General features: G+C 45.3%; 1 protein-coding gene across 3 annotated transcripts in view; it reads left to right on the forward strand.

Annotated features, from left to right (window-relative positions):
• Positions 1-12,877, forward strand: part of mllt1a (MLLT1 super elongation complex subunit a) — a 116,510-nt gene that overhangs the window by 24,652 nt on the left and 78,981 nt on the right. For all 3 annotated transcript variants that reach the window (XR_005458076.1, XM_038778234.1, XM_038778235.1), the window contains exon 2: positions 8,559-8,739. Coding sequence is in view for 2 of the 3 variants with exons in the window: in XM_038778234.1 (XP_038634162.1) it covers positions 8,559-8,739 (181 nt within the window). In the remaining variant the exon portion in view is untranslated. The remainder of the gene's footprint in view (positions 1-8,558; positions 8,740-12,877) is intronic.

A 12,877-nucleotide genomic window follows, 5' to 3' on the forward strand; every position in this document is an offset into this window, starting at 1 on the left:
GGTCAAATTTGAACTGAGGGGAAGGATGGAGAGTTCTACAATTCATGGGCGTTATTCACTATGCACTTTCGAGAATTGGATCACATCGAACATTAGGGAGTGGGGCTGGGAGGTTTGGGGGGAGGGGGACTGTGTTAATGGTGATGATGGATGATTCCTGATTCCTTTTTGTCATTTGTTTATGTTAACATGCGGGCTAATGTTTGACTCTTTGCGTCTCCCTAATGTTGCTTTTATCATGCTTACTGCCCTTTTCTCTCTGGTTCTCTCAATGCCTCTGCGTTTTCAGCCTCTGCACAAATGTAACCTCTGCTCACTTGCAGCAGGAAGTCCAGTATCACAGAATTGCTATGGCACAAAAGGAGGCCATTCAGACCATCATATCTGCCCCAGCCCTCCAAATGAGCATTATGATTTTATGCCATTCTCCTGTCTTTTCCCCGTGCCCCATCACATTGTTTTTCTTCAAATAACATTCTAATGACCTCTTGAATGCCTCGATTCAACCCACCTCCAACACACTCCCAGGGAGTGCATTCCAGACCCGAACCACTTGCCGTGTGAAAAAGTTTTTTTTAAGAAAACATCACATTTGCTTCTTTGAAAATCACTTTAAATCTGTGCCCTCTTGTTCTTGATCCTTTTACGAGAGGAACAGTTTCTCCCTATCTGCCCAGCCCCTTCACGGTTTTGAGCATCACTATCAAACCTCCTCTTAGCCGCCTTCTCTCCAAGGAGAACAGTCCCAACCTCTCCAATCTACCTTCATAACTGATGTTTATCATCCCTGGAACCATTCTTGTAAACCACCCTCTCCAATGCATCCACGTCCTTCCTATAGTGTGGCCCCCAGAACTGTACACCATATCCCAGCTGAGGTCTAGCTATTATCTTGCATAAGTTCAGCATAACCTCTTTGCTCTTGTATTACTGCCCTGACTAATAAAGCCCAGAATACTCGATGCTTTATTAACTGCTCTCTCCACTCGACCTACCTCCTTCAGTGATTTATGCACATATACACCCAGGTCCCCTTGCTCCTGCACTAGAATTTGACCCCTTATTATATATTGTCTCTCCATGTTCTTCCTAAAATGCATCACCTCGCATTTCTCCTCGTTGAACTTTATCTGCCCACTCCACCAACTCGTCTATGTCCTTTTGAAGTTCTTCACTGTTCTCTTCACAGTTTGCGATACGTCCAAGTTTTGTATCATCGGCAAACTTTTAAATTGTCCCCAGCTCATCAAGGTTTAGATCATTAATATACACCAGGAAAAATAAAGGTCCCAGTATCGACACCCTGGGGAACTCCAATGCAAACCTACCCCCCCAGTCTGAAAAATATCCATTGAGCAATTTCTATTCTATTTTTTATTATTCAGCCAATTATGTATCTAGGTTGCTATTGTACCTTTTTATTCCACGAGCTATAACGTTTTGCACAAGTCTATTGTATGGCACTATATTGAATACCTTTTGAAAGTCCCTGTACACCACATCAATAGCATTACCCTCGTCGGCCCTCTCTGTTACCTCTTCAAAAAAAAACTCCAAGTTTGTTAAACATTATTTCCCTTTAGCAATCCATGCTGGCTCTCTTTAATCGACCCACATTTTTCCGTGTGATTACTCTCCAGTGCAGCATATTCCAACAGCATTTCGCAAGAACCTCGACTATTCTTATTAATCAGTGAGGGGAGTTATGGGAATAAGGTGGGAGTTATGGGAATAAGGTGGGAAAGTGGAGTTAAGGAGTATCATATCAGATCATTCATGATCCCATTGAGTGACTGAGCAGACTCGCTGGGCTGAATGGCCTATTTCTGTTCCTATGTCTTCTGGTCTTCCTGTTCCACACAGGCAAAAAAAAACAATACTTCAGTGGATGTATCAGTCCAAATTCTGCTCGAGTACCGTAAGTTCCAAACAGGAGATCATTAGGTTTTGAATATTTCCAAATGTTAACTGGGTGCTGGAAATCTGGAATTCTTAAATGGAGAAATTAAAATGAGTATTGCCAGAGGTGTATGACAGAATTAGGGTTAATGATGCAAAAGTTTTTTTTTAAAAAGGTTGGTAGTTGGGGTTGGTGTTGGCGGTAAAGATTGCCTCAACGTAATTTGTAGCTAACTTAAAGTGTAGTTATTGTTGTGGTGTACGCACTGTAGCCTTACACGGCGCTGAAAATCCAGATTTGATCCCGGCTCTGGGTCACTATCCGGGTGGAGTTTGCACGTTCCCCCCCCCGTGTCTGTGTAGGTCTCATCACTACAACTCAAAAGATTGCAGGGTAGATGGATTGGCCATGCTAAACTGCCCCTTAATTGGGGGGAAAAAAAGATTGAAGCAACACGGGTGAACTCTGTGCAGAGCCATGGAATAGAACATACAGTGCAGAAGGAGGCCATTCGGCCCATTGGGTCTGCATCGACGCACTTAAGCCCTCACTTCCACCCTATCTCCGTAACCCAATAACCCCTCCCAACCTTTTTGGGCACAAAGAGCAATTTAGCATGGCCAATCCACCTAACCTGCACATCTTTGGACTGTGGGAGGAAACCGGAGCACCCAGAGGAAACCCACGCAGACACAGGGAGAACGTGCAGACTCTGCACAGACAGTGACCCAGCGGGGAATTGAACCTGGGCCCCTGGTTCTGTGAAACCACAGTGCTGCCCACTGCTACCGTGCTGCCCCGAATGTTTTGCAACTTCCTACCACAGTGCAGCACTCCCTCCAAATTCGTTTATCAGCCTGAATCATGTGCTCAGATGGCTTGAACTAATTACATTCTGAATCTGGTGAGAGTGCTACCATTGAGTTTTTTTTTATTCAAAAGGACTTTGGTGAACCACATGTGTTAAAGGTAATTAGTGTTCTACATGGGTTTGTACGACAATCGTCGATGGTTTCATGGCCATCATTTGACTTTGTATTCAAATTTCACCATCTGCCGTGGTGGGATTCGATCCCAGGTCTGTGGTTTATTACGCTGGGCTATGAGTCTCGTGACAATACTACCACCAGGGCACCACCTCCCCTAATGGTTGACAACAAGTAAGGATTTCTAAGTAAAGGAATAGGGTGGATTGAAGATGGAAAAAGGAAATCCCAAGGATCAAGGCATGGGAGTAAAATTAAATTAATACTTCACCTTTTCTGAAGGGTTGGTGTTACAAATGCTTGTCTTTGGGTATTATCTTGGGTATAGCTGCCCTGCTTCCGCAAGAAGTTTGGGAGTTGTAAACATTCCTCTCCCTTGGTCACTTCTGTCCTTGAAAAATGAGACGCGTTACAATGAGCCTTAGTGTTTTGTGGGTTGACTTTCTGGCTTTTGGCGTCGCCTTTATTTGTCGACCACATTCGATTTCCTGAGGCTGACCTCCAGGATCAGTGTTGCCCGTTGCAGACTCCTGTTTAAAACTGAATGGAGTCGGGCCACGTCTCTGCCCCCATGCCTCTGCTGTGGAGAGACGGTGCTTGTGTTATTTTTTTCGGGACAGGAGTCTCTCCTGAGAGGGTACTCTCCTGCTGGGCCCACCTGTGCAGAATCAACCCGTCTAAAACAGCAGCCAATGTTAGGTCATTTGGTATGAGATGACGAATACCTTAATTTTCCCGTTTGTGGAAATGTCTACAGCTCACGTTTCAAGCCACCCTCTATCTCGGCTGTGGCTTTTTAGACTGTGAAAATTCACCGTGTTTCAAATCATGACTGTCAAACTGAACTCCATTACCAAACTCCTACCCTTTTTAAAAATAAAAATCCCAAATCCCTAAACCTGGGGAAAGCAAGGTTATGAAAAGAGGTACCAGTCCAAAAGTACAGATAAGGGAACAGGGAATGGAAATATATCTCGGCTGGTGTCAGGTCAGTTATTTTGTTTTTATTTTTATTTTGTTTTATTTTATTTTATTTATTGTCACGTGTACAGGCACAGTGTAAAGTATGTTTCTGCTTACAGTTCTGACAGATCATTCTATGCATTAAAACATCGAACATATTATAATAACAAATAATTAGACAACGTCTTATACTAACGTTTATAAAAGATGTAGGAAGGGGACCTGTCGGGGAAAACTCAGAGTCCCCTCTCTCCGGCGCCATCTTGGGGGGAAAAAAATAATTTAAAATTTAAATCCAGCTGCAGCCTGTTTTTTTTTGTGCCCGATGTCAGCCAGGAAGAGGACGGGCTGGTCCGATTCCCTTGTAGTTGGCCTCCTTGGCTCGGTACTGGTGTTTGGGGAGATGCTTGAGCAGCTCACCGATCTCTTTTCTCCTGCTGCCCAAACAGACCCAGTCAGGCTGGCCTGCTACCACATCGCGCAGGCCGACCGATATTTGGTTTTGTTACAGCTGGTGAAACCGAATATCAGACGTTGGGTATGATGGGCGGTCAATCTACCATCGCAGTTTTGTTTCACTGCCCAATATTGTTTTACCCCTAGAGATCCCAGTGGAAAAGGAAGCAGGCACTAAAATGGTGAAGGAATTAGGAGAGGAAATGGCCAAACCTCTGACCCTCTAAATGATCGAGCTTTTGCCTCCAGTAATTAAAGTTCTAAATGCAGTGTCTTTGTTCTAGATTTATGGGAAGGAAATGATGCTCGTACAGACACTGTGATCTGTGGGAGACCTCCCGTTATAGTTGCTGTGTTCAGTCACGGCGATTAGCAAATTGGGTTATCCTTAACTTCGTTACAGATATCTTGGTTTTTCCAGCTAGAAGACCGTTTAATCACTTCCGCGATCTTCAGTGTTGGTTTGTAGCTAACTCTCAGCATTCTTTCTGCCGCTTTTGATCTCTTTTCTCTACATTCTTTCAACATTTGTGCAGCACCTGAGGTACATACTGCAGTGTATCCCCAACCAAGCAGGTCACATTTCGGCTGGGCGAGTTTTGACAATACAGGCAAACTGGAATTGGAGGCAGGGGATGGGTTGAGGTTTTGAAGGGAGCAGCGTTGCGATTCAGCCCGAGGGGAGTGCTATCCGCCGCTAACAGAGAAGGTATGCATCACCTGTTGGTGAGTGACAGCTGCCTTCCTCGCGGGCCCCAACCCAGTGTGGGAATCCCAATCCAACATAATGGTAAAAAGCGGGTCCAGAATGAATATTTTGTAAATGTAAATGCTTGTGCAGGCTTAAGGGGGCCTGTGCCACTTTTCTATGCTGTACAAATCTGTATTGTAGAGTTAAAGGGACAACGTAGCGGGAAAATAAATTGTGCCCGATGACTGATATTTGTCTTGTGAAACTTGAGTGTTACTCAAGTTACTTGAGTTTTGGAATAGTCCAAGATGAACTCTTCAGGAGCACATTTGAAACATTTGAGCCATTTTACCAGACTCACAGCTGGAACCTTCGTTGGCCAAGCAATATATATTCCCGGTTGCATAGTGACCGAAATAGAATGCAATTTCCAATTACCATCTGGTGTAAAAAGAAGCAAACTGTTATGTCAGCAGGTCAAACCATTGCAATTCTTGTGTACGAAAATATTGAAAGCGTTTTGATGGGCTTGAGCACTTCAAAGGAAATTGCTTCACAGGATACATATTGCCATTTGAGAATTCTTTGGCGAGTGGTGTTAACAGTGGCATCATTGTTATTGTGTGTGGGCGGCGTGGTGGTTAGCATTGCTGTCTCGCCGTGCCGAGGACCCGGGTTCAATCCCGGCCCCGGGTCACAGTCCGTGTGGAGTTTGCAAATTCTCTACGTGTCTGTGTGGGCCTCACCCCCACAACCCAAAGATGTGCAGGTGAGGTGGATTGACCACGCTAAATTGGCCCTTAATTGGAAAAAAAATTAATTCTTTACTCTAAATTTTAAAAAAATCATTGTAATTGGGTGACGCCATTATTATCTTGATGGCTAATGTAGTCAAAGCTAAAAAGAGTTGCTATTCTCTACTTGTGCTTCTGCATTAAAAGAAAATACATTTGTCCATGTCTTTGACATCTCCAGATTCAGTTTCTTTCTTATCCTCCTCATCACTCCACACTGCTTCATAAAACCCACTATGTTCAACAGTCTGGGGCAGCACATGGCACAATGGTTAGCATTGCTGCCTACGGCGCTGAGGACCTGGGTTCGAATCCGGCCCTGGATCACTGTCCGTGTAGCGTTTGCACATTCTCCCCGTATCTGCGTGGATTTCACCCCCACAACCCAAAGATGTGCAGGTTATGTGGATTGGCCATGCTAAATTGCCCCTTAATTGGAAAAAATATAATTGGGTACTCTTAAAATTTATTTTTTTTAAATGTTCAACAGTCCGATATCTCTGTGATCCTTTCCCATCGGCAGTGCTTCCGTACGTATGAGTCATACACACCAACATATGAATGAGGAGTAGGACCAGCCCATTTGGCCCCTCAAGCATGCTCTGCCACACCCTCCCTTTGTACTCTCCTCCAGCCTGCCATCCCTCCCACACTCTGGGACTCTGATCTTTGAATCATTCCACTTCCTTCGTCTCTGTGGTAGCCCAGCCTTTAGATGCCTTGGGCACACCACACTCTGGAGTTCTCTGCTCATACAGCCCCACCAATTTGCTACCCCTTTGTTGACTTCAGAAACTTTAAAACTCATCTTTTCAATCAACGTTTTGACTCGCCTGCCTATCTGCGTGGGTTTCCTCCCACTACTCCCGAAAGACATGCTGCTAGATAATTTGGACATTCTGAATTCTCCCTCCGTGTACCCGAACAGGCGCCTATGTTTCTTGTTGCTATGCTACAGTCGTAAGAAATCATTCCAGTCCCACTAGGGCGGCATGGTAGCACAGTGATTAGCACTGATGCTTCACAGCGCCAGAGTCCCAGGTTCGGCTCCCACTTGGGTCACGATCTGTGAGCGGAGTCTGCACATTCTCCCTGTGTCTACGTGGCTTTCCTCCGGGTGCTCCGGTTTCCTCCCACATGTCCCGAAAGATGACCTTTTTGGGTGAATTGGACATTCTGAATTCTTCAATGTACCTGAACAGGCGTCAGAGTATGGCGACTAGGGGATTTTCACAGTAACTTCATTGTAAATGTAAGCCTACTTGTGACAATAATAAAGATTATTATTATAAAGACCCTGGCCTTGATATATTATAGGGGTATGGGCTGGAAATTCCTTCTATGTTCAGGGGAAGCTGGATCCTAGGGGAGGCCCAAGGTGCCTTGTGGGCATTTTCTAAAGCCTGCCTGTTGCTTTTTGGGTTAGCCAGGCAGCAGACTGTGCAGGTTCCCCCGGCTTGACATTGTCGAACTACGACGTTTGCATGTTTGACCGATCCCCGCCTTGGCTTTAGCGGGAGCCTCATTGATGGCAGAATTGGAGGTGGGATTTTGATGTTCCAGATTTTATCCGTGCCTGACCGTTTGAGGATGGAGGGGGTTTGGGAGGGAGGTGTAAAGTAGAAGCCTTGTTTCAAAGAAGATGCTGAAAGAAGCTGCGGTGACAATAAACATTGCTCTAATTTTGCCCGTGTAAGGGAGTGGGTTTTGAAAAGAGTTAAAATCTCATTCGCTCTTTGTTCTGAAACCGTGAACCTAATTTACATGGGTTTCTCCCGATGGAGTTATATGTAAATAAAATCCCGGAGATTTGGGGGGGGGATGGGTGAAGTACAAACTTGTCGGCTTTCTTACGAATTGCATGCACACAGTAATTTTTTTTTTTTTAAACGCTGCTCTCGTGTTACAACAGCAATTGAGGCAAAATTATGTATTTGGGGAGCGAATTTTGTACGGTACAGAGCAAAACTATTGGTATTAGGAGCAAGTTTGAGATAATTAATTCAGAACAGCACCAGAAACCTAATGTCTTTTTAATAGTGTACTGCTGCTAATAACTTAAAACAGGCATGTTTAGGGTTTTCCCCACTGCAGATGGGAAGCACCAAGTCTTAGAATCCAATATTCCTCACCACTTTCAGACCATTATCTCCCATATGTTTTCCTAATTCTTCTCTTGACGCCTGAACTGCCCACAATCCGAATTCCTTGTAAACAATTAATACAGTCCAATCGTAGGCCGCTTTTTAACATTGAGATTAAACGGATGATAGACATTTTCCCTTCATCAGCTACATACCCTAGTGCAGAGTGCTACCTATTTGGAGCAAACAGCATCAATTATGAATCTGCCACCAGCTAAGTCTGCCCATGTAAAGTAAATGTAGAAGCCGGTCCCTGATGTCTGTACTTGATGTCTGTACTTTTCTTTTATTCTTTTGTGGGATGTGGGGGTCGCTGGCAAGGCCAGCATTTATTGCCCATCCTCGAGATCAATCAGGTCTTCCCTGATTCTATTCTATTCTATGAAAAAGTGACAAAAAAAGCAAAGGGAAGAGCAGTGCGTATGATCAGGGTCATAGATGGTAAGTTTTGACAGGGAGTATAAAAATGATCTGACCGATTGAAATTTCATTTGTCCCTGAAGAAAAGATGCTGCCATTTTGTGGGGAAGAGCAGGTATCTGCTGAATGTTGGAACAGAATGCACCTGGTGTGTCTGCTTATTGATTATGTTTTTTTTTCTCTCTCCTTTGTGGCTGCCCACAGTGCACTGTACAGGTTAAATTGGAACTTGGCCATCGCGCCCAGCTTCGGAAAAAGCCCACCACTGAAGGATTCACCCATGACTGGATGGTGTTTGTCAGAGGACCAGAACAAAGCGATATTCAGCACTTTGTGGAAAAAGTGGTGTTTCGATTGCATGAGAGTTTTCCAAAACCCAAACGAGGTGAGCGGTGCTTTTCAGGAATTTGTCCGTCTCTCTCCCTCTCTTCTCTCCCCCCCCCCCCCCCCCCCACACACACACACACAATGTAAAATCCTGTTTCCGGAATATTCTGATTTTTTTCAAGTTTTCAGATTCTTGTAGGGTTTGGGACTAGTTAGGACTGGAGGTGGGTTGAAGGAAATATAACAGCGTTTAGTAAAACTGGTTCTGCTTTGCTTGAGTCGTTGAAATAGGGATGCGTGGAACTGCAGACCACATCTGCCAACTCGCCGGTGTTGTTATAATTCCGTAAATTATTTTTTTCCTGTCCTCTGGCACACAAAGGAATTGTAGCACCCATGCATGTATTACTGCTCCACCGCCCAGTAAAAAACAGACATGACGTTCCTGTTTTGAAGGCCAGTGGATTTGAAAGGGTTGAAATGCCTTTTAAAAAAAAGAAAATCAATTTAACCATAAGAATACAACTCTGACCCTATCTCTCTCTCTCTCTCTCTCTCTCTCCCCCCTCTCTCTCTCTCTCTCTCTCTCTCTCTCTCTCTCTCTCTCTCTCTCTCTCTCTCTCTCTCTCTCTCCCTCTCTTTTTTTGTCTTTCTTTCAAGGTTTCTATAGGTGTACTCTTACCAATCTCTCCCAATTGAAACCAAGAGATGCTTACTTATCAGCCCTATGCTAACTGACCTACGTTGCCTCCCAATTCACCAAGGCCTCGACTTTAAAAGGACTAATCTTTGAGTTCAAATCCTTCTGTGGCTACACCATTTCCCAGTCTCTGTGACCTACCCTAGCTCTGCAATGCTACAAGAACGCAACGCTCCTCCAATTCTGACCACATGTGCACCCTGTACTTCCGTTGGCTCATCATTAACGTCCACGCCTTCAGCTGTTGAAACCCTTCGTCCTGCAATTCCTTATAACCTTTTCTGCTTCCTTTTAAAACCCTTCTTGAAATAATTTCTTTGACCTAGCTTTTGGTCACTTGTCCTAATGCCTCTTTGTTATTTTACCTCAGTTTTGTCTGATTATGATTTTGTAAAGTACCTTTGGGATGTTTTACGTTGCCACTGGTGCTATATAATTATCCGTTTTCTCGCTCTACTATTGACCTCTTGTTCGCTGCTTTCCCGCAGGATTATTACCTGAACTGTTTCTTTCTCAGATCCCGTTGTTTCTGTTCTCTTGCATCTGTCTTTTTCTGCCTCTGTCTTCCACCTTGCCTTTATTTGATTTTTAGTTTTTGCTTTCTCACTCTACCAGTTCTCCGTATAATTCCTGCAGTGCAGAAGGAGGCCATTTGGCCCATCGAGTCTGCACCAGCCTCCAAAAGAGCACTTTACCTAGGCCCACTCCCCCACCCTATCCCCATAACCTCACCTGACCTACACATCGTTGGACTGTGGGAGGGAACCAGAGCACCAGGAGGAAACCCATGCAGACACTGGGAGAACGTGCAGACTCTGCAGTCACCCAAGGCCTGAATTGAACCCGACTCCCTGGTGCTGTCCCCGGAGAATAGCGGGCGAGACCCTAAACGGGCTCTCGCCGAACAGAGCACAATGCCTCTGGCCGGTGCCGCCGGTGAAAGGGAGGAACGTAAAACAATTGCAATCACAGGGAAATAGGACTGAGAACATTCTTAGAACTAAAAACTAACAAATCTCTAGGTCCCGATGAACATCAGCCTAGGGTCTTAAAAGCAGTAGCTGCTGAGACGATTTTGCTGATTTATAAGCGGGACAAGAACCCGGAGCTGTGTGGGTCCTACAGACCTATAACCTTGTTGAGATGTTTGGTTGCAATTTTCCAAAATTCCTTAAATTCTGGAAGTGTCCCATCAGATTGGAAAATAGTATATGTAACTCCTCTATTCAAAATGGGAAGGAGACAGAAAGCAGGCAACTCCAGGCCAGTTATCTCCACACCAATTACAGGGAAAATGCTGGAATTTGTTAAGACGGAAGTTATCGTGGGACACGTTCTCAGTGTCATTTTGACTTTGTGAAAGGGAAATTATGTTTGCTCAAATTATTAGAGTTCTTTGAGGAAGGAGCAAGCAATGTATGTGTGGATAAAAGGGAACCTGTGGATATGGTGTACTTAGCGTTCCCGAAGGCATTTGGCAAGGTGCCACATCAGAGGTTACTACACAAAATAAGAGCTCCCGGTGTAGGGGGTTAACACGTTAACATGGATGGGAGGTTGGTTAACTAATAGCAAACAGAGGCATTAATGGATCATTTTCGGGTTGGCAAGATGTAACAATTGGAGTGCCTGTCTCAACTATTTACAATTTCTATTAATGGTTTTGATGACTGGATCAAATATATGGTTGATAAATTTGCTGATGATTTACAGACAGTATGAAGAGGACATAAGGATTCTGCAGAGCGATATAGATGGTTTAAGTTTGTGGGCAAAAATTTGGCAAATGGAGCATGATGTGGAAAAATGCGAGGTTATCCACTTTGGCAGGTAGAATAGAAAGACAGTACACTATTTAAATGGTGAGAGATTGCAGAACTTGGTGTTACAGAGGGATGTAGATGTCCCAGGACATTAATCACAAAAAGTTAGTACGCAGGTACAGCGAGTGATTAGGAAGGCAAATGGACACTATTTTACTGATTCTTAAGCGGGACAAGAACCCGAGCTGTGTGGTTCCTACAGGCCTATATCTTTGTTGAATGTGGATGCCAAACTGCTGGCCAAAATTTTGTCCACCAGGATTGAGGATTGTGTTCCGGACATTATTGGGGAGGACCAGATGGAGTTTGTTAAGAGTAGGCAGTTGGTGACCAATATAAGAAAGCTATTAAACGTGATCATGATGCCCCCAGAAGGTAGGGAGGTGGAGGTAGTAATCGCAATGGACGCAGAGAAGGCCTTTGATTGAGTAGAATGGTAATATCTGTGGGAGGTACTGGGACAGTTCGGATTTGGGCGGGGCTTTATTGACTGGGTCAGGTTGCTGTATCAGGCTCCTGTGGCGAGCGTACGGACAAATAGGACAATACGGACAATTTTAGACCGCGCCAGGGGGATGAGACAGGGATGCCCCCTCTCCCCATTGTTGTTCGCTCTAACTATAGAGCCGCTGGCAACTGCTTTGAGAGCTACAAGGGGCTGGTCCGGTTTGGGGGGGGGGGGACACAGAGTCTCACTTTATGTGGACGACCGGCTTCGGTATGCATCGGACCCAGTAGAGGGGATGGAAGAAATCATGAGGATTCTAGGGGAATTTGGCCGGTTTTCGGGGTATAAGCTAAATATGGGGAAAAGCGAGATGTTTGCAGTCCAGGCGAGGGGACAGGAGAGGGGATTGGGGGAGCTGCCATTTAGATTAGTAGTGAGAAACTTTCAGTACCTAGGCATCCAGGTGACGCGGGAATGGGACTGGCTGCATAATTTGAATCTGGCCTGACTAGTAGACCAAATGAAGGACGATTTTCGGAGATGGGACGCACTTCTGTTGTCATTAGCTGGGAGGGTGCAGACGGTAAAGATGACAGCCCTCCCGAGATTCCTGTTTGTATTTCAGTGTCTCCCCATCTTTATTCTGTGGAAACGGGTCAACAAAGTGATCACTGGCTTTGCCTGGGCAGGCAAGACCCCGCGGGTAAGGAAGGTAATGCTTGAGTGGAGTCGGGGAGAGGGTGGGCAGGCACTGCCAAATTTTAGTAACTATTACTGGGCGCCGAATATAGCCATGATCAGGAAGTGGGTGATGGGGAGAGTGTCGGCATGTGAGCATATGGAGGCGGCTTCATGCAAGGGCACCAGTTTGGGGACGTTGGTAACTGCGCCTCTACTGCTCCCGCCGACATGGTACTCTACCAGCCCCGTGGTGGTGGCGGCCCTGAGAGTCTGGGGGCAATGGAGGAGGCATGTGGGGGCAGAGGGAGCACCAGTGTGGTCTCCAATCTGTAATAATCACCGGTTCACCCCGGGAAGTATGGATGGGGGGTTCCAGATATGGCGGAGAGCAGGAATTGAGAGGATGGGGGATATGTTTATAGAGGGGAGCTTTCTGAGTTTGAGGACGCTAGAGGAGAAGTTTGGATTGGCGAGGGGAAACAAATTCAGGTACCTGCAGGTGTGGGACTTCTTACGTAGACAGATTTCAACTTTCCCGCTCCTA

Source organism: Scyliorhinus canicula, chromosome 18 (genome assembly GCF_902713615.1).
Source record: "Scyliorhinus canicula chromosome 18, sScyCan1.1, whole genome shotgun sequence".
Taxonomy (NCBI): Eukaryota; Metazoa; Chordata; class Chondrichthyes; order Carcharhiniformes; family Scyliorhinidae; genus Scyliorhinus; species Scyliorhinus canicula.